Source organism: Vombatus ursinus, unplaced genomic scaffold (assembly GCF_900497805.2).
Source record: "Vombatus ursinus unplaced genomic scaffold, bare-nosed wombat genome assembly UNPS02004698.1, whole genome shotgun sequence".
In the NCBI taxonomy this organism is placed as follows: domain Eukaryota; kingdom Metazoa; phylum Chordata; class Mammalia; order Diprotodontia; family Vombatidae; genus Vombatus; species Vombatus ursinus.
This window is the reverse complement of record NW_020944476.1, coordinates 248,341-269,583: the sequence shown is the minus strand read 5'-3', so window position 1 is coordinate 269,583 and position 21,243 is coordinate 248,341. Positions and strand designations below refer to the sequence as shown.

Below are 21,243 nucleotides of genomic sequence, written 5' to 3'. Positions count from 1 at the left end.
TTGATCCTTCATAAGAATATAGCAACAAATTTTAAAACCAAATTTGATCCTCCATAGCAACAACTACGCAATTCTGGAGTATTTATATACATTATTCCCCTCCTTATACTCTAAGTTCAGGCCAAACTGGCTTTCTTGACATCTTTCACACATGAGATTCTATTCTAATCTTTGGGCCATTGTACTGGTTGTTCCCCATGGCTGGAATATAATCCATCTTTACTGACAATTTATAGAACTATTAATTCCTTCCAAAAATTACCTTGTATGTGTTTGGCATATACTTTGCAATGGAAACCTCATTTCTACAATGTTTTTTTCTCCCTCATTAGAATGTGAAGTCCCTGAAAGCATTGCCTCTATTTGGATACCTAGCACCTAGCATAGTGATTTGCACATAGAAAACATTTAATAAATGCTTTTCATTCGTTCATTAATTTATGTGTCTTGTAATTGAACATGTGCTCATGGAGGGTAGATTCTGTTTCCTTTTTAATTTTTATAGTCCTCAGTGGCTAGAAAAGTGCCTGCTATATATAGTCAGCATTTAATAAATGCTTGTTGATTTAATGACTGATCTGAAAAGCAAATCTGAAGGGATATAACGCTTGATAAGGACCGGAGAGAACAGCATTTTTTATCATGTTAACATCTAGCTCATTGGATAATATGGGACAAATTCTTTTCCCTTTCTTTGTCTTTGCTATAAATGAGAGGGGACAATGGTATTTTTGTAAGATGCAAAAACATCGGAAGCAAGAGTCACATTTCATTTTGACATAAAAAGAAAAATTTATTAGCAATTAACGTTTTCGCAAAGTGGAAAGGGCTACTTTGGGAGGTAGTGAGTTATTCTATCAAAAGAAGTCTTCAAGAAGGGTCTAGATTCTTGTCCAGAAATAAGATTCCCTCTGAAGTTCCTTTTAGCTCCAAGATTTTACTATTCTGTAATCCATATGAAAAGTGACAAAAAATCAGTTACTAATCCAGGTGATCTGTCTATATGCAGTCAATGTGTTTCTGAACATCTGGAAGGTTTAATGACTTTTTATCTAAACTTTTTGTATCATGCAGGTACTATTAAGCCACCTTCTGTTTTTCTTTCTAGTCCAGTGGTTTACTCTCTGATTCTGCTACATCCTCAAATTTTCAGGTCTCTCTGGATACTATACAAAGTTCTCCTCCCCCTCTCTCCTTTCCTTTTTCTTTCCTTCCCTCCTTCCCTCCCTTGCTTCCTTCTTGTCTCCTCTTCCATTTCTCTCTCCTTCCTTTCCTTCTTCCCTCTTTCTCTCCCTCCCTTCCCTTCTATGTCCTTCCCTGTTCTTCTCTTTCAAATGGGTCTTTTTGAATATTTTTTCACTCAGCAAAACACTATTGACTTCAGGATCCAGTAATCTCAATTCTTTAGAGGACTAAATTTTTGTATACAATATCATAAATATTCACCCCATCATTATTTGAAACTTGCAAGATTTGAAGGAAACAGTAAGTAACTTGGAGCCAAAATCCACACAGATGTGGGATTTCAGGAGCACTAACATAAGTATTCCTTTCACTAAAAGAAATGATTTTAAAACCTTTTAAAACATGTAGTCACATAATTCCTTTTGCAAACACCTTAATTATTGATTTATCCATTTTCATAGCCATCTTTAGCTTGCATCTTAACATGACAGTTTCATTGCTGCATGTCTGACCTCTATAATTTGGCTTATAGAGGTCAGACCAAGAGGGAATAAGCTCAAACACGAGCAGGAGAATAGACAAGAGGAGCAATTTCCTGAGACAATAAGGCTGAACTGTATTACCGAGGAATTAAATAAAAATCTCTTTCCCTGGAGTTCCAGAAGGAAGAGAATACACATCTTGTCAGAGGGTCTAACATTATGTTTTTTGACAATTAGGTGGTAAGCTGATGTTTACTGGCCCAGGACCCATTGAGCTCCATGCTCACTGCATCCTTGTGTCCCATGGTGGTGAGCTCCAGATAGGATCCCAGGATGAACCTTACCATGGCAAAGCTCTGATCCACCTCCATGGGAGTTCTCCTTCTACCGTCTTCTTTCCATATGGAGCCAAATTTCTCGCTGTGAGGAATGGAACGCTGTCCCTGCATGGTGAGTCAGGCTGGCGAGCAGCAGAACGAGTGTGCTAGAGATTTTACTTTTGGTCTGGACTGTGATTTTTCTGTGCTCGTGTTCCCTTCCCAGAAGAGAACTCACCCCACTAAAGCTTATTGGCAACTACTCGGAAACTTTGTTTCCGAGTTCTCTAGAGGCACTGAGAGGTTAATTGACATCACATACCTGCCCAGTGTGTAGCATAGGCAGGATGTAAATCACACAGTGTCCCAAATGAGCCATCATTTGTGCTGGAGATATGTCTGTTAAATCTGGATATACTGGGAAATATGATTAGTGAATTCTCTGCTTGCTAAATGATGTGGAAGAAAGGCCAGTCTGGTTTCAGCATGGGGCTATTCCTTTAAACCAGATAATGTCTCTGTGTTGTCATTATTACTTACATCTGTGTGCCTCAGGCAACTCCCTAGGACTTATCTACTATCTGTGATCTGTGATGGTGCAGGGAGTTTCCCCCATACTGATGAAATCATAGAGCCTTTGCTGTCATGATTATTTAATACTTATTGATTCTTTCCTACTTCTACGGGCCAGCGTCAAACAGAACATAGAGAGGCTTCTCTTTTAATCTCTACCACCCCTCCCAATGTGCTGAGAAGGTTATTTCCAGAGATCAAAGAAAGGACTTAGGATCAATCAATCAACAAGCATTTATTAAGCACCCACTATATTCTTGGCAATGGGGATACAAATATAACCATGAGGAACCTACATACAATTTTCTGTACCCTACAGTACCTCAGTCTGGCCTTTGATCAACAGATACCACCTACCCCCAATTTTCTAAAACAGAAGCGTTTCCTTTAGTTTATTAAAAAAAAAAAAGATTAACTGGCAATTTTTGAGGCGGTAGAAGTTGCAAAGAGGTAAAATTTAGGCTTCATGTAAGATAAGCCTTCCAAACAGTTAGAACCAGATTAGAAAAAAATAGCCAGAGATTTAAAGAGGGTGGATAAATTGAGGCTTTGTTTAGGGTGCCAGCCATCAGGGACTATGCTTTTCCATGTCTCATAAAACTCAGGCAATCTTGTGCCATGCATAGTATGACTACTATCTCAATCACATTCCATTTCTTTCCTGGTTCTAGGGGCCTGTGCCTCCAAAGGAATGCTACCCTGCTTTCTCCTAGTGCCTTCTACCCACTAGCTGATTCCTTATCCTCCCCCACCCGCCACTTCAGCCTACTCGTTGGATTTGGAGGGTCCAGGGATGTTCCACAGGAATTGGATTTTTGGGGAGAGGGATGTTCCTCCCTGTCCTCCTTGACCTCAAGTGACCCAACTCAACCCTACTCCCTCCCCAGCAGCAGCTTCAGGATGTCCCAGGGTCTGCATCTCTGCTCCCACTGAGCCTTGTTTCCTGACTTCTCTCCCCACTTTTTCCCTCACCCTTGGCCCAGGTACTAGAATTTCTAAGAAGAGACCATGAAGGTGCTAATTAGCTTATCTTTCTATAAAGCTTTACGTACAGTATGTTCTTTGATCCTATTTTTTAGGTGGGTAGTTCAAGAATCATTCATCTCACTTTGCAAATGAAGAAATTGAGGCTTATAAAGGTTAAGTGACTTGTCCAAATTGCACACATCTAGGAGCTACTGTGTCATTTGAGGATGGGTACAGTAAATTTCAGAGAGCTCCCTCTGCGTACCTCTTCCCTGCCCCCAAAGTCTATTCTGGATCCTTGAATCCCAAGCTAGTTCTTAAACTCAAATTTCCTGACTCCCAAGTCCTGTGTTCTTGTCAGTACAACACCATTTCTCTTGTGATGTTAAATACATTTATATAGTGCTAGGAGACCAACAGATGGGAAGGGATAACGAAGTGAATGTTTAATATAAAAGTCTGACAATTTATATATAGATCATTAGCAATAATATTCACTTTAGTACTTTAAAATGTCTATTTTTGGCTCAGATTCCTTAAGAACCTAGCCAATATCTCAGAAATGTTCAGATTCCTTAAGAGTCTGGCCAATATGGTAGATCTTTAATAAACCTTGTCTTTGGCTAAAAAAAAAATGTCTATCTTTAAGCTTTTGTGTTAGCTTTCTTGTTAGCCATAGATCAGATCATTCAAGACAAAAAAGCTTTCTGAGTGTACAGATGATAGGTGTTCACATTGTGTGACCACTATTTTCACTCTCCTAATTCTCTTTTCTTTTTGTTCTTATCACCTAGCTTTTCCTGTGGTCTTGAAGTCTAGCAATATTGAAGGATACTCCTTAATTATTTTGAGAACTTGAACTTGGGATCAGCAAACCACTTAGGTAAACAGACTTTATACAGTGCCTGATGTCCTTCTGCCTTTTAAAACTGGGATAAGAAAGAGGAGAGGGCATGAGATCAGAGTATCAAAAGGGATCTCTTTCAGTAAGGTCTTCTATACCTCTCCATCATGGTTCTTCCATCCTTGTACATGTGGGAAGCTTTCCTTGCCTTTATACAGAAGTCTAGTAAGCTCTTTGAGGGAAGGGACCCTATCTTAAATTAGGGATCTCCCACAGCAAGTGATACAAATGCCTTACATATAATTAGTATCCAATCAATACTTGCTGATTGATTGTTGAAACTGGCACTAGTGGTGGCATTGTTACACTACCAACTGGATGCCATCAAAATGCAATGAGTAAGTTACTAGCTATGAAAACATTAGTCAAAACAAACAGTTTCCTGCAATTCTCTTCTTTCTCTGGTTGCCTTGGATCATTTCTCACCCAAACATTTTGGTACAATCCAATGATCCACCTGGTACAACCTGAAGGACCTAATTAGGCCACCAATGGCTCCATACTTTGATGACCACTGTGCTAGGGAGTACTACCACTATAATTTTTGCTGGAATTTAAAATTCAAATGAAAAATATTAATAGCTCATTTTATAGTGCTCTACAGTTTAGAAAATACTTTTGGTATAGTAACTCTTTGGGACAGGTAAAACAAATATCACCTCCATTTTCTAGATGAGGAAATTGAATCTGGGAGAAGTTAGCCGTCTTGCTTACAGCGAGCAGGTTAGGAAATTGCAGATTTGAGACTCCAATTTTGGTCTTCTGTCTCCGAGTTCATTGATCTCCCTATGCTACCTTTTTTAGGGACGAAATTTATCCTTATTCGTCTACTAGAGAGTAATTCTCACCATTTCTCCTTCTATTTTAGTTAATAGGGATAGGGAGTGGATCTGTGATTTCTTTGCTACTGAGAACTTGTAGATTAAGGAAACATCTACCAATTCACTTTCTACACCATTTATTGTATTAAAGAGTTGTCTAGAGGACTGAGAGGTTAAATAACTTATGCAATGACACATATTCAGGATGTTTCAGAGGCAGGACTTGAATACAGGTCTTCCTGGCTTCAAGAGTCGTTCTCTAGCCCCTAACCCACACAACCCTCCTTCCCTCTTTTTTGGTAAATAACAAAAAGATTAAGGATGGTTTTTGAAATTTATTTTTAATGCCTTTTCATTGATATCTTTTGTTTTTGTCACCTTGATTTCCATATATATGCTTTCCTCTCCCTACCCCCTACAACCATCTCTTAAAACAGAGAAAGGAAAAGAAGAGGGGAGAAAAAAAACAGTACAGCAAGCATAACAAAAACATCATTACAGTCTGACAATATATGAGTTGTACCACACCTAGTGGTCCCCAAATTTTTGCTTGCAGGTCTGTGCTTCCAATGTACATTGTTCTTTATGTGCTTAAAATACATTGGAAAGGAAAGCTCAACTGATATGGCTTACAATCAATAGCAGGCAATAAAGGCAAGCCATCCCCTCCCCCTAAATACACGTCCAGGTTTGTGAAATTAAAAATAGATATTGCTACTTGACAACCACGGTGGTGGTTCTGGCAGCTACAAGCACAAAGGCCTACTCCTATTTTTCTTCCTAGCTCCTTTTGTGCTTTCTTGGGGCCATGTTGAAGGTAGAGACTACATAACAAATTGCCCGGGGCCCCATATGGGAAGAACTAGGAGCTCAATGATACAAAAGAGCAGTAATCTAGAAGACAGATGAATGCAAGTATTTTCTTGCCTAAGATACAGACGTTCACATGTGCTGTTTATTTGAATGGTCTGTGATTGAGTAAGGAGCATAGGTGTTCTGTGAGATATTTTGTTTTATTGAATAATTAAAGAATCAGAAAGTATAGCAGCTGAGTGATCCAATCTTTATATATTACTTCAAGAGCAGATCACCATCTGAGCTCAAGTCAAGTCAACAAGCCTTTATTAAGGGCCTATTAATGACCCTGGGCAAGTCACTTAACCCCTGGTTGTCTTAATCCACTGGAGAAAGCAATGGCAAACCACTCCAGTATCCTTGCCAAGAAAATCCAATGGACAGTACTGACATGCTATGGTCCGTGGGGTCATGAAGAGTTAAGTTGGACAAAACTAAATGCCTGAGGGGCAGCTAGGTGGTGCAGTGGATAGAGCACCAGCCCTGGAGTTAGGAGGACCTGAGTTCAAATCTGACCTCAGACACTTGACACTAGCTGTGTGCTCTGGGCAAGTCACTTAACCCCAATTGCCTCACCCCAAAAAAGAAAAGAATGACTGAACAACAGCTCTGCATCAGGCATAGTGCTAGATATTAGGAATACAAAAAAAGGCTAGCCATCTCTGCTCTCAAGGAGTTCATGGTCTAATGAGGGAAGGAAAATGCCAACTACGTACAAACAGGATAAATTGCAGGTAATCAACAGAGAGAAAGCACTAGAATTAAGGGGGATCAGGAAAGGCTTCCTGAGGAAAATGGGATTTTAGCTGGGATCTGAAGGAAGCCAGGGAATTTAGAAGGCAGAGATGGGGATTCAGAGAGTTCCAGGCAGGGGAAAATAGCCAGTGAAAATGCCTAGAGTTAGGAGATGGAGCCATCTTGTGTGAGGAACAGCTTGGAGGACTTTGTCATTGGATCTCAGAGTATATAGAAGGGAGAGAGTCAGAAAAAGATTAGAAAAGTAGGAAGAGGCCAGGGTATGAAAGGCTTTGAATGCCAAATGGAAGATTTTATATTTGATACTGGAGTTGATAGAATGTCACTGGAGTTTATTGAATAGAGGTGTGTGAGTGTGAGTGTGTGTATGTGAATGAGTGTGTGTGTGTGTGTGTGAGTGTGTGTGTGGGAGAGAGAGAGAGACAGAGACAGAGACAGAGACAGAGAGAGAGAGACAGAGAGAGAGAGAAGATAGCCCTGTGCTTTAGTAAGATAAATTTGACAGCTTAGTGGAGGACAGACCGAAGTTGGAAGAGAGGAGGTCAAAAATATATTTTTCCTCCTTTGAAATCCTGCTGATATCATTGTTCCTAATTCTTTTTGGAATTTCTTTGGTCTATTGGCTGGCACATCCAAAGTAGGGCTTATGAATTCAGGGGAAAGAATGATTTCCTCTCTATTGTCCAACATGCAAAGAAACATTGTGATCCTGAGGCTCCCTTTCAAACTCCAAAGGGATGTCAAAGAAGGCTTCATGGAAGAACTTGCCTTTGAGTTGTGTGCCTTGAATAACAGAATACAAAGTAGAGCATAGTAAGAACATGAGAGGAAGTAAGTGTTTTGTGAGATCCAAGGGAAAAGAAAAAAAAATTCTGGGAAGAGAGGGAATATTAAGGAAGGCTTCTTGGTAGAGGTGGTATTTAAATAGAATCTTAAAGCAAAGAAAGAATGTCAATATAAGGAGATAATGGAGAAGGAGAAGTAATATAGGTGTAGGCAAAATATATGCAAAATTCAACTCTGTCTTCCATTTTATTATTCAGTACCATCATGCTAGGGTTAGACTGTTTGTTTGTGTAACATCATATGGGTGGTTTGAGGTGGGGTGTCTGTTTCCACTAAGGGGCCCCTGCCCTAGGCTCATATGTACTAGGATAAGTCCTGGGTGAGCCTGGCCTCTAAAGAAAAGGAGCAGCCTTTTCTCATTGTCTCTGGTTTTCTTCATTCCCATCCCAGAGCCCAGAGGGAAATCACTTAAACTAAGGTTTGGTTCAAGTCTAGGGTGTATCCAAAAGGGATTGTAGGGTGTGTGTGTGTGTACGTGCATGTGTGTTACCAATGTAGTTTATGTTTGTCCACATGGGTTTGTCTAAATACAGCTCACAGGGAGATATGACTATTTCTGGAGCCCTTCCCCCACCCTGCCCCCCGCCCCTGCCACCATCTTCGTCAAAGGAGACTTTGATTTCTGCCAGGAGGGAAGCAGAAGACTGGGTCCATGAGGCTGGTCACTTTGCTTTTCTCAAAAAGGGGATACCAGGTTAGAAGTTAACAAAGCGGAGAGCCCGAACCTTAGTGATATCTTACCTTAACTAAGAGAGAGAGTCCTCAGTCTAACCCAAGGGTAAATTTCCCAGAGTCTCTTATGAGGCAAACTGGGAACAGGGACATACTTGAGGCATTGGCCTTTCTACATGTTGCCTTCTTCCCAGGATCTTTCTCTCCCTCCAGAGGCCTCTCTGGAGAGATAGGAACCATGTGTGGTAAAGCCAGAAAATCAGAAGATGTAGGATCCTTTCTTCCTAAGCCCTTGCCAACTCCATGTCTCACTCAGGCACAGAGCAAGGATTAAATCGTTCTCCATTAGTGATGAAAGGCTTGTACACATTGGCTTGAGTCCCTGCTTATATGATCAATAGGGTCTTTTCCAAACAGGTAATCAATGTACAAAGTAGATCACATACAAGACAGCTATTTCTTTTCTTCATACACAAAAGCTATTTAAAATACAGCACTCATAAGCATCCTTTGACAAAGCCTTAAAACATGAACCTGTAACTCCTATTATACTCTCATGGATGGTTATGAAACATAAAATATTTTGCGAGATTTTTCCTTTTACCTTCATCTTGACTTGGAACTACTGTCTGAATAACTACTCCAGTGTCCATTTCTTTTGGCAAGCTAGGGCATGGCTTGGGCTCATCCTGCTGTTAATGGTCATCTTCTCTGCTAAGAGACATTGTAGTATCTATAGAAAGCTCCTTCTGCTGCCAGTCAGCACTGATTGAGGAAGCCAGCTACTCTTGAATTCACTAGGTAGTCCCTAGGTTTTGGAAGTCCATCTCTTAGCATTACTATTTGGTCACCTCTGTTTAGGGAAAGAAACAAGAGCGGAAGAGGCAGCTGGGCCCCAAGGTCAAGGCTGAGGATTACCTAACCCAAATTTTACTCAACACTTAGCACAGTGCCAGGCACATAGCAGATGCTAGTAGATTGACATGTCCTTGCTGCCATGTGTAAGAAGGTGCCATAGCTATGAGTTGTGGGATAGGGAATAAGGATCTTCCCTTCCTTACACTCAGGAGACAGGAAGAAAGGGCCTTTGAGGGTAGAGTTACTTCTTTTAAGGGCAATTGATTGGGCTACTGTTCCTGGCTCAGAGGCCAATCCTTTTTTGACACAGTCTAATCAAGACATAAAGGCAAGAGCAGTGACCAATATGAAGCCTCTGGTTGGGTACATTCTTTAGCAAAGGGTGAAAAACCCCCTGTCCCATCCCTCATGTCTATCTTTTAATTTGCTTACAGCCAACTCAAAATTTCCTCTTTGCTTCTTAGTTCTTGAGTTAACTTCCCTGGCTCCTTAGATTCTGCTCCCACCAACTAGAAAACATCTTTTGATTTAAATCAGTTTTCTTGGGTGGAAAAAAAAATCCTTGCTCTTGGTGCATTTGCTTCCCAGCAGCATATTCAGACCATTCCCGGGCATGGCTGTAATCAGGGCTTCTTGGAAACTCTTTATGTAGCCCACAACATAGCCAGAAGCAGAGTAGTGCCCAACGAAAAGGAGGCTAGAGGCCTTTCACTGGCATTTTATTCCTCACATCAAACAGAACTGTTTCTGACTGTTTCTAATTTAGCCCCAGCTTGAGTTGTGTGGAACTGCACAAATTGGAGTGTATGTCAGAATTGTTGTTTTTCCCACCTTCTGCCTCCTTCCATTCCCTCATCCCTAACACTAGGTCCCCTCACCCCTCCCACTTCAGAATATCTTATCGTAGATCAAAATCGCTAAGCAAATATGCTTTGAACTGCTCAGCTGTCACAGACAAGATGGAGTTAAGCCAGATTTAAATTTATTTTCCTCTTCTTTCTTTCTTTCCTTCTTTAACTTTTCTTTCTCCTTCCTTCTTCCCTTTCTCCCTTCCTTCGTCCCTTCCTTCCTCTTTCTTTCTTCCTTTCTTCCTTTGTTTTTCTCTTTACTCTTCTACTTGCTCTCCTTCCCTCCCTTTCCCTGTTTCTCTCTTTCCATCCCTTTTTCTGCCTCTCATTTCTTCCCACACTTTGCCTTCCTCTCTCTGTGTCTCTCTGTGTGTGTGTGTGTCTGTGTCTGTCTCTTTCTCTCTGTCTGTCTCTCTATCTTGCTTTTCCTCTCTTTCTTATTCCCTTTACCTATGTCCTTTCATTTCCTTATATCTCTTTCTCCCTCCCTTTCTTTTTCTCCCTCCTTTCCTAGGTCTCTCCTTCCTTCATTCTTTCCTTAGTTCTCTCCTCCTCTTCCTCCCTCTGTCTCCTTGCCTCTCCCTCCTTTTGTTGCCCTTCTCCCCCTCTTTTCCCTTTCTTCTCTGTGGGCCCCCTCCCATCTCTTTCCCTTTTCCTGATTTGGTAAGGATTGGGACAGGGAATGTTCTACAGCTATGGTTGAGTTCAGATTGCTTAGTAAGTTCTGTCAACTACTCATTGTGATATGTTAATATGACTAAAACGTCCTAGAATTCCATGTGAATGGCAGTTTGGTGCTTGGGTGGCTGGAGTCGATGGGGAAATTTCACAGTTGCCTTTGGCTTTAGCCAATCTTACTGCCAATCAGGGTGTACCACCCATAAACTGACTGCCATTCACACGTCATTTTTAAAGGGGGTTGCCATCAGCTGGGGCAACTTGAATTTTTGACAATGTAATTATGGTTCTTGCTTCCGCAGTGGGAGTTTGAGCAGGATTGAGGGGGTTTTTATTGATTGTTCAGAAGGGAAATTTATCAATGTCTCCTGTTCCATTCCCATTACCTCCCTGAGAAAGTTGCCTGACAATTTCCTAGGAGAAAATGAGCTTCCTGGCCTTGTCTGGATTCCTGTCTTCATCCTTTTCGGAAAATTAAAAGATATGGGAATCAAGTGCAGGTTGAAAGTTTTTGAGAATAGGAATAGGGAGGGATTGAAAATAAAGCTAACATTGTAATCTTGAGTACCAGCACTATCGAAGAAATAAAAGGTCAAGGAAAAAAAGTGTACATGGCAAATGATTGAGTGGCTAATTTTATCCTGAGCTGTTAGGATTCTCTGTTAAAGTGGCTTGAATCTTACATTCAAATCACATGCGTCTTAAAAGGAATCAGGTCTCATAGATAATATCACTACCACAGACTTTGGAATGAAGGTGTAGATTCAAATCCTGCCTCCAATGGTCTTACCAGGTTGCAATAGATGAAATAATGGCTAGGAAGAGATATATTGGTGTCAGCTTTTCTTATTATTAATAACATATGGTAAAAAGAGAGACATCTCGGTGAAGTGGAAAGAGAACTGGCCTCAGAGCCAAGAAGACCCAAGTTCAAGTTCTTCCATTGATGCATACCAACTGTATGACTTTGTGCAAGTCACTGAATTTATCAGTGCTTTAGATCAGTGATGTCAAACAAAAATAGAAAAGGGTACCACTAATCCATATATAAAGATTCCTGAAGGCCACATATTGACTTAGTTTTAAAATCTAATGCTATGTTTTACTGCATTTTTATTTACCTTATTAAATGTTTTTATTACATTTTCATCTGGTTGGGAGACATTCAAGAGTGAATGTTGCAAATTGCCACCATATCCATGGACCCCATACTTTACACCTTGTTCCAGACAATTCTTTTAGATTATCGGTTGCAGAGAAGGAATTGAATCTTTTTTGATAGAGGGGGTTTCCTCTTCTGGGAGTTTCCTATATCAATGAAACAATAGGTCTAGATCCTCTCCCTAGTAATATATTCAGTTACCCCTTCCACATTGTGACTTTTCCCATTGTGGTTTTGATATATTGTGGGTTGGCGTAAGAAATTAAATGGGAATTTTGGAGAATTTTGCAGAAGCTGCAGATGACATATAAAGACCAGGAGATGACATAGAAAAGGTTTAGAAACTCAGAAATGCATAAAATATATGTATAGTATTATATAATATCAACCCAAGTTTTACAATAAAGTACTATAAACACCCCTTAGAAGAAAAAGAAAAAAAAATTCAAACTTCTTCTCTGGTACAAAGGGAGGGCCAAAAAGTTTTATGTTGAATTTCCCAAACCGTGGGGGTGCCTTGTCCCTAACCCCTGCAATGTGGAAGGGATAACAGTCATAAGAAAACGTTTGCACATCATATATATTTTAGCATGGTAAATGCAGCCCTTATTTCTATAATATGGGGAATGTTTGTGAGGTATTCAATGAATCCTGCAAAGACAGCTCTTACTTTTCCTAAACTGTTCTCTTTCCAGGATATTCTTTGTGAGTCTCCCCTGTTTGACCTAGGACTATATTCCCTAGAGCCTCTTATTTTAATTTCAGGTCTCTCCTCTCCCCTCACTAGGCATCACCTTCACAGATCCATGATGTGCTTTCTAAACCAAGAAAATAATTACCAATTTCTGTTCTTCTCCCTTCAGAATATCTCCTCCGGTTCCTATTGCATATCTACCCATTTCTTCAAGACCATGATCCTTCCTTCATGTTCTGATCCTGAGGCCCTTCAGATGAACCATAACAGAGCTGTAGGCCTTGGGGAGGACCTCTTCTCCCTAACCTCCCAGCTTAGGGCTGTAGCTACCGTCCCTCCATGACAGGCTTTCTGGGATGTTTCAAATTCATAAGTTGTGTTCATCCACTCTTCCCAAGGTTATTGAAACCTGGAGGCATAAATTCGCAACTTATTATTTACTACAGTATGTATTCAGTTTGGGAGACTGAAATTTCTTGTGCCGTTAGCTACTAGGAGGCTGGAATTGAATACACAAAGGTATGATATTAAAATAAAGATCTAAGAGTATAGTTTACATATATATATATGTATTTTAAAATAGAGAACTAAGGGCATAGTCAAATTTATGTTTTATATATGTATACATATATAGAAATATGTATAAATATTTATATATTTCTAACTGAACATCCATCCAATGCTATTCTAGACTTTCAAAATTCCTGTTCTTTCTAAGCCTAATTTTACTTGATTAAGAACTCTCTCCTAGAATTTAGTTGTCACTTTTCCCCTTCACCTCAAAAAAAAGTGTACAAATTCCTTCTTTTTTTTCTTTATTTTGTCTGATGATATTGTTAAAAAAATAAACTCAAAATCCTGAAGGCATTCAAACTATTCTAAGCATCATGGGAAAACATTATACTTGGATGTTAATAATTTAGAGTTTGTTATCATTAGATCCAAACTGAGACAAAATTTACCTTTGCATTAGGTATGAGAGGTATCATGGTATGATAGCAAGAGCTTTCACTGGAAGATGGGAGCTTGGGTGCCAGTTTTGATACTTAACTCGCTGTGACGTCCAGAACAATTAACATTCAATATCTACCTTACTGGGTTGTTTTGTGGAAAACACATTGAAAACATTTTACCTGTACACGCATATATACTTATAGCTTTAATAGCTTAAAATTGTACTAAGACTTTTGGAACAATGTATAATATACATTTTAAAAAGCATTTGCTGTAAGTTAGGTTTAAATAATATACTTGAAATATTATTTACATATTCAGTTGCTGATCAATTACTTTATAATAAAAATAAAATATACAGATATATCAAGTAAGAGCTCTTATATATTATTTTTATTTTGAAGTACTTGATAAGCAATTTTGTGTATAAATAGTATATCAAATAGGTTGTTTAAACCTAAATTATATGAAGTTATTTTTGAAACTTTAACAGGTTAATTCTTAGTATGGAAATTAATGTCACTAATCACAAAATAGTCTTGAATGTCCATTAAAATAAATTTATCAGGAACTCTACTTAGAAATATTTTGTTTGTATTTGCAATTCATACATATATTTGAAATGATTTACACTACATTTATAATGACATACAATCTAGACTTTTCACTAATTTAGATTGAACTACCCCCGAATTACTGCAAGGTAGTCATATTTTACTTCAACCTTTAAACCAGTGATTTTTCAAACTTTATCGTTCTCCTGCCCCTTTGCCAGAGGGAAAGTCCTTGTAGACCACCTGCTATCACTTGTTTCTGAAAAAAAAATACCCTCACCATAGTTAATCAGAAGAATGGCTTTGCTTTTGATAAGGCATCGATGAAGTGATGTCTGATGTTTTCTCATATACAAATTATTAATTCATGTGAAAATCAGAATATAGTTATTGCTGGATATCTTAGGGAAAAAGATTGAAAACTAGATTCACACAAAAGATATATAGGTCCACTTTGCACTTGGCTCTCCTCTCCTGTTCAGCATGGAAGGATTTTGGCAGCCAGTGGGGAGTGAGGCAGGAAATGTGCAAGCAGAAATGATGAGATACGGCAGCAAAGGGGTGGTGCCTTAGGCAAGGTCATTGGACTCAGAGGGTCAGAAGGGATATGGCAACCCTCCTGGTCATGAGAAAGGATAAACAACAAATGAGAGATTGACTCTTCACTTTGTAAAAAGATTTACTATAGCTTTCCTTTACATAGCAAATTTCCCACTATTTTAAAAATGTGACTCAATTGTGAAAGTTCAGTTGGCTCTATGGGATTTTAGGAATATACCTTTTGCAAAAATGAGGCAAATCGGTAGAAAAGAGCAACCATACTATATTGTACTGAGGTTTTCCTTTTCTGTTTCTGTTTGGTAACATTTCCCTCATTGTCTGCTAATGGTCTTTTCCTTTCTTCTATTGAAGTTTCTTTCTCTTACCTCTTACTTTTAAATATCCTCCTTGTACCTAATTTCCTGGATATTTCTATCTTATCTTAAATTGTTGCTTCCCCCTCTCAAACTTCTCTTCCATATATGTTATCTTTTTTGCTTTTTAGGCCAAGTCTAAGTTTTTGGTTCCATTCATATTTATTCTCTTTGGATATTATAAAATACAAGATCCACAACTTTCTCTTTGGTAATCACTTATGCACAGCCATGTCTGCATTTGATTGTGTGTGTGTGTGTGTGTGTGTGTGTAGTGGCTAATTAGACTACCTTTGAAGATCCCTTTGCTCAAGTTCCATGGGGACAATCTCAAGGGTTGCAGACGTGATTAGGCTTTATTTCTCTGCCCTCAACTTTTAGCAGTTAATGCTCTCCAGAAGAGTGGCTATAGTATCACATAGCCACTAAAGGGAGAGAGCAAAACCCAACATGCAACTCTCATATATTGTTGTTGTTCACTTGTTTTTCAGTTTTGGCTGACTTTTCAGGATCCTATTTGGAGTTTTCTTTGCAAAGATACTGAAGTGGTTTGCCATTTCCCTCTTCAGCTCATTTTACAGATGAGGAAACTGAGGCAAACAGGGTTAAGTGACTTGCCCAGGGTCTCATATCTACTAAATGTCTGAGACTAGATTTGAACTTAGGAAGAGGAGCCTTCCTGACTCTAGGACCAGCACTTCATCCATTTTGCCCCCTAGTTGCCCAATGCTCATAAATACTGATGAGATTTCTTGAAAGATACATATTAGTAAAGATAGGAATTGTAGCCAGAGCTCTGATCTGCACTGCTGGGAGTGAGGAAGTTTCTATGATTGCCGTTGGTACACCTAGATGAAGGACATGTTACTTTAGGCTGTAAGAGTTTTTCTGGTTCTGTATCAGCCTTCTTTATACAGATTGAAGTACCAGTATATAAATAAAAGGATTTGTTTTGTGAAGTTTGAATTCAGTCAAAGGGCTGCACTTGAGGACCTAAAGGGCCACATGTGGCCTCGAGGCTACAGGTTCCCCACCCCTGGTAGGTTACGGGATGAATTTTGGGTCCTTTTTATGAATAATAGCTATACATGCATGCATGCATGTATACATACATACATACGTACATACATATTATACTTAAGTAGGATCTAGCCAGCCTCGTATATGTATGTATAGACATATATATGTAGATATAGATATAGATATAGATAATAGAGAAAAATTTCTGTTAATGATAAACAAGGACTTAACTTTTCAAGTGTTCTTGAAAATTTGAATGCTAATTGGTCAGTGCTGATTGACCTTGTGCCTCAGGCCTTGGACGGTTTTTTTTCTGAAGGCTCATTAGCATGATTTAACCTATGATTGGTTGTTTGTGAAACTGGGCCTTGCTACATATTCAAGATTCTCAGTGATCTTAGACTTAAGCACTGGAGTTAAAAATTCATGAGGGGTGATTTTCATAATTAACCTAAAGATAACATACAGTCAGTGACATGGAACAGTAACACCTATTTTAGGTAAGGCAGTCTGCTTAGCTTGGATATTCCAAAATATCCTAAGAATGACTTTGACAGAAACTGCTGTTGTCTTAGAGTGGTGGAGGTGGGGTAGAAAAGTGCAACAGCTATTTCAGAAGTTAGAAGAAAAATAACTTACCATTTGGATATTCAGGTTCGTGATGCTACAAGTAGCCTGGTCAAAGAAAACCATGAATTCCTAGCATGCAACCAAAAAGAACTGGAAGCAACCACAATGAATACCGAAGTTTCTTCTGTTTAGGAAGTCTCCTCAAATGGAGCTTGTACTTTTAGTTAAGATGTACAATACATGATGACAACAAATCAACAAAAGCAATAATAATATCGACTTGACATTATTTCTGCTTTGCTTCTAGAGTAAGGAATTCATACATTCAGTAACTGTGAGATGGGTCGCAGTACTCAAAATAAGGCTAATTAAAAAAAAAAAAAAGACTGCCCAGATATCCATAAGGATGTGTCAGGAGTCTATGAAGCTAAGGCATTAAGGGACTAAATTACTTTCTTATACTCCTCTAGCCTATAGCCACCAAATCTCAGGAACTGTTTTACTTATGAATTTGTATTGCCGGCACACAACACAGTGGCACATAATAAGTGCTTAATAAATGCATCGATCCATCCAACCAACCATCCATCCATCCATCCATCCTTTCACCTCAAGGATGCTGCCAAAGCAGAAGATAAAACAGTAGACTTGGAAAAATGCCTGTATTTAATTCAGAGAGTAAAAACCAGAGCAGAAATTGTATCTCAGTATTCAACTCTGTACTTCTAAAAGCATGCTTCTAAAAGTGGTCTCCGTAATACTTACTGCCTTTTGAGAGTTCCCTAGGTAGTTACGGGCCAGAACCAAAACAAGGACCATAATAAAATTTGAAAACATATTTCCTTATGCCAATTTGAACCTACATGAATAAAGCATACACAGTCATACCTCTAGTAATGCGTATGTATCTAGTCAAACATTCAATGAAATTTATTGTGATAGTAATTACGTGAAGTGATTTTTCAGTACAAAAAGTTGAGGTCTTCTTTGTATGAGCACTATATTTCCAAAATGTGGATAATCTTCCAGGTCTATCGATGTGGCCTGAAGTTCTCATAGGAACCAGGAACAGATGTTCCATATGGTTCTAGTTGCATCCTGATAAGACTATTTCCTGGGTATTTTGACCTTTCTACTTTGATTCTTTCTGGCAACCTGTTTTGTAGTGAACGGGTGAAAACAGAGCCTGATTGGGTGAGGGGGTAGGGGAAGGAGAGGAGGGAAAGCCAGTTAATTTTACTTTCTGTATCTCTAGAACAGGCTCACGGGATTTTGGACGAAGGCCTTTGAAAGAAAGCATGAATTGTTACTATGTCCAAATGAGTTTTCTTAGCCTTGGCCCAAGCCCCAATGCCAAGGGAAACGAGGATTCCAATTCTCAGCGACAGCAGAGTTCTGTGCCTAATTCCCTTTCATCAGGGGTGCTGGAAATTTACCCTGATCAGTTGTGGATGCAGCCAGCTGATCTGAGCATTTAAATGATTGCTCCAGCCTTCATTCTCCTTCCTGCAGGCACACATTCCCTGTTTCACTTGATAGCACCAGAGATTAACTGGCAATGATGCAAAAGGCTCACAGCTGCATGCAGATAACACCAAGCACACACAAGCTTCACTTTGCCAGGGTTTTGCTCCCATCCAGGTAGTAGGTGTCATAGCTAGTGGCTGTCAGTGGTACAGGGAAATGATAAATTTAAAATGCCCTACGCTCTCTTTGGTCTATCAGGTCATTTTATGTTCATGCTTTAGTTGTTCCCAATGTCACATTCAGATCTTCAGAAGTAAAATACTTTCATTAAGCAAACATCATAATTATTGTCTAGAAAGTATACGTATGTATGTAGTACAATGTAATATACATTAAAAGAAAATGCAAGATGGTACCCTTGTCCTCCAAAAATTTACACACTAAGAAGTTTGGGCTTCAGCTTATTTCTCTGAGTTATAAATTACCAATTTAGGAATACACATCCATGTGAACAGAGCCCTTTTGGACAAACTGATTTTGTTGTACTTTGGGCTTCCAGCAGTCATGTGTCTTTAGGACAAGAGGACACTTAGTCTCTCTTATTGTGGCTGCCAGCAGTGCTGAGAATGGAATATTGCTGCAGAAAAAATATGCCTATGGATAATCTGGCTAAAACTCAAATCCCAGGTAATGTCAGCATTGGCCAAGGGGGAATAGTTAGTACTTAATCTTGTTGAGAATAAATAGAAATGTTCAAAGTTGGTATCCCTATGGTAATGCTTTTCATGGGTAGCAATGAATAGTAGTTACTAAAGACTTCAAATATGTAAGTGACCCTCCTGTCAGTGTGCTTAATGAGCAAATCCTTTTTCTGTTCTCTTTATCAATCTTTAGGAAACTATGAAAGACCTCTTTGCTCATTAAGCAAGATTGATATCAACTGCACCTCTTTGCTGAAAGCTGAGTTAATCAATGAATAATGTTTTATTAAGCTTTATTGATGCACATGCACAAATATGTATATTACAGTCCACAGGTAGCTTCCTACCTCTGTATAAATACACAATATGTATATATGCATGTACATACACATATGTATATGTATGTGTGTATACAGGAATATGTATACACATGAGCGAATATCTATACACGTGTGCATATATGTATATATGTGTATATACATATATACACACATACACATACACATACACACACATATATGTATATATACTTTGTGACCTTGAACAAGTCAACTTCTCAATGCTCTAAGCATTGAAACTCTTGGGAGTTTCCTTTACCAATAAAATCACAGGTTTGGTTCCTTTCCCTATTAACAATGATAAAATGAATATTGATCAAGCCTCACGTGATCTTTCCATTTGATATGAGGAAGGGGTTCCAGAAAGACAAGTTCATGTTAAAGGTAATTCTGATTTATTCTATTTTAAAAACAGTTTATTTGTTTTAATAAGCTAAAATATATCTTCCCAACTTCCTCTCACCATTTGAGAACACAAGAAAATAAAACCCATTACAAACATGTATAGTCAATCAAAACAAATTTACATGTTGACCATATCCTAAAAAAGAAAAAAAAAGAAAAGAAAAGTCTTATTCAACATTCTTCATTCTAAACCCTTCTACCTGGAGGTAGACTGGTCATTATACTCATAAGAGTATAAGAGATCAGCACAATAGTTACATTTCTATACCGTATTTCTATACTGTAATTTGTTCATTCATTCCCTAGTTTATTTGTTTATTCTTTTGTTTGACATTTAAAGCTCTCCAGAACCTGCCCTTTTCTTCCTTTTCAATATTCTCAAATTCTATTCTCCTCCACTTTCTCTATTTTTCAATTGCATTGGTCTGCCTGCTTTTCTGTACACAGAATACTCCATGTTCCATTTCTGTGTCTTTTGGTTCCCCATCCCTGGAATGCTCTATCTCCCGACTCCTGTCATTTAGAATCTCTGGATCCCTTTAAGACTCAGCTGAAGGACCACGTCTTCCAAGAGGTCTTTCCTAGTCCCCTAAGGTAATAGTTTCATCCCTTTTAAGGATAATTTCCACCCACCCTGCATTTATCTAATATGTTTTGATTTATTTATGCTTTTTCTCCCATTAAAACCTCTTTGAGAACAAGGATTAGTTTTGCCTCTTTGTATCCTCAGTGCTTAGCACAGTGCCTGACACATAGTAAGTATTTAAAAAATGCTTGTTGATTAATGTCTCCATGTTTTAACTTTCCAATTTAATGGAGATGATTGTAACATTTATATTTATATAGCATTTTACCATTTGTAATGATTTTTTTGAATCTCTTTTCCCTTCTTCCTTGCTTACAACAGCCCTATGAACTTAATGGGGACAGTTAGAATTATATCCATTTTATAGATGTGGAAACCTCTAGAGGTTACATGACTTATCCAAGGACACAGAGTTATTGGCTAGGCTGGAATTCAGGTCTACGTGGTCTCTCTATGGTGCTACACTGTCTCTTGGTATCTTTCTTTTACCTAAAGGTCACTATCATCAAATGACTTCCCTGATACCTCAAGTTATTGACTATGGAAATAGCCAAAACAAATTATACTATCAAAGTTACCTGTTCACCACACTAAATACCTTCCCAACCCCAACCCTTTAATAGCTCATACACAGGTACATATGATTTAAAAAATTGCTCCTTTTATGGATATTGGTGAGATCAAATCCATACATAATAATAATATTTATATAGCATTTTAAGATTTAACATGTATTATCTAATTTTATTCTCATAGCCCTTGGAAATGGGGACGATTATTATGTCCTCATTTGCAAATGAGGAAACTGAGGCAGATAGAGGTAAACTGACTTGCCCAGAGTTACACAGCTAGTAAATGTCTAAGTCATATTTAAACTTGGGTCTTCCTGACTACAGGTCCAGGGTTTTATCCACTGAATCATTTAGTTGTGGAAAATAGGAAGCTGATTAAGTATATATGATAGAAAAACAATAATTTCTAGGCCCCTTGTGTTTTCCCAGTCTTCTCTTGTGACAAATACTTTTACAATGTTCATCCATATATTATTGTTATTTTTGTTTTCACCAGACTGATTTGAAGACCACAACAGTTATTCCTCTTCATCAGGGGTTATTGG

At 38.6% G+C, this 21,243-nt stretch overlaps 1 protein-coding gene across 1 annotated transcript in view; it reads left to right on the top strand.

Moving 5' to 3' along the window:
* PKHD1 (PKHD1, fibrocystin/polyductin) overlaps positions 1–21,243 on the top strand; it is a 492,125-nt gene that overhangs the window by 245,321 nt on the left and 225,561 nt on the right. The window contains exon 37 of the mRNA XM_027840287.1: positions 1,905–2,117. Within this exon, the coding sequence (XP_027696088.1) occupies positions 1,905–2,117 (213 nt within the window). The remainder of the gene's footprint in view (positions 1–1,904; positions 2,118–21,243) is intronic.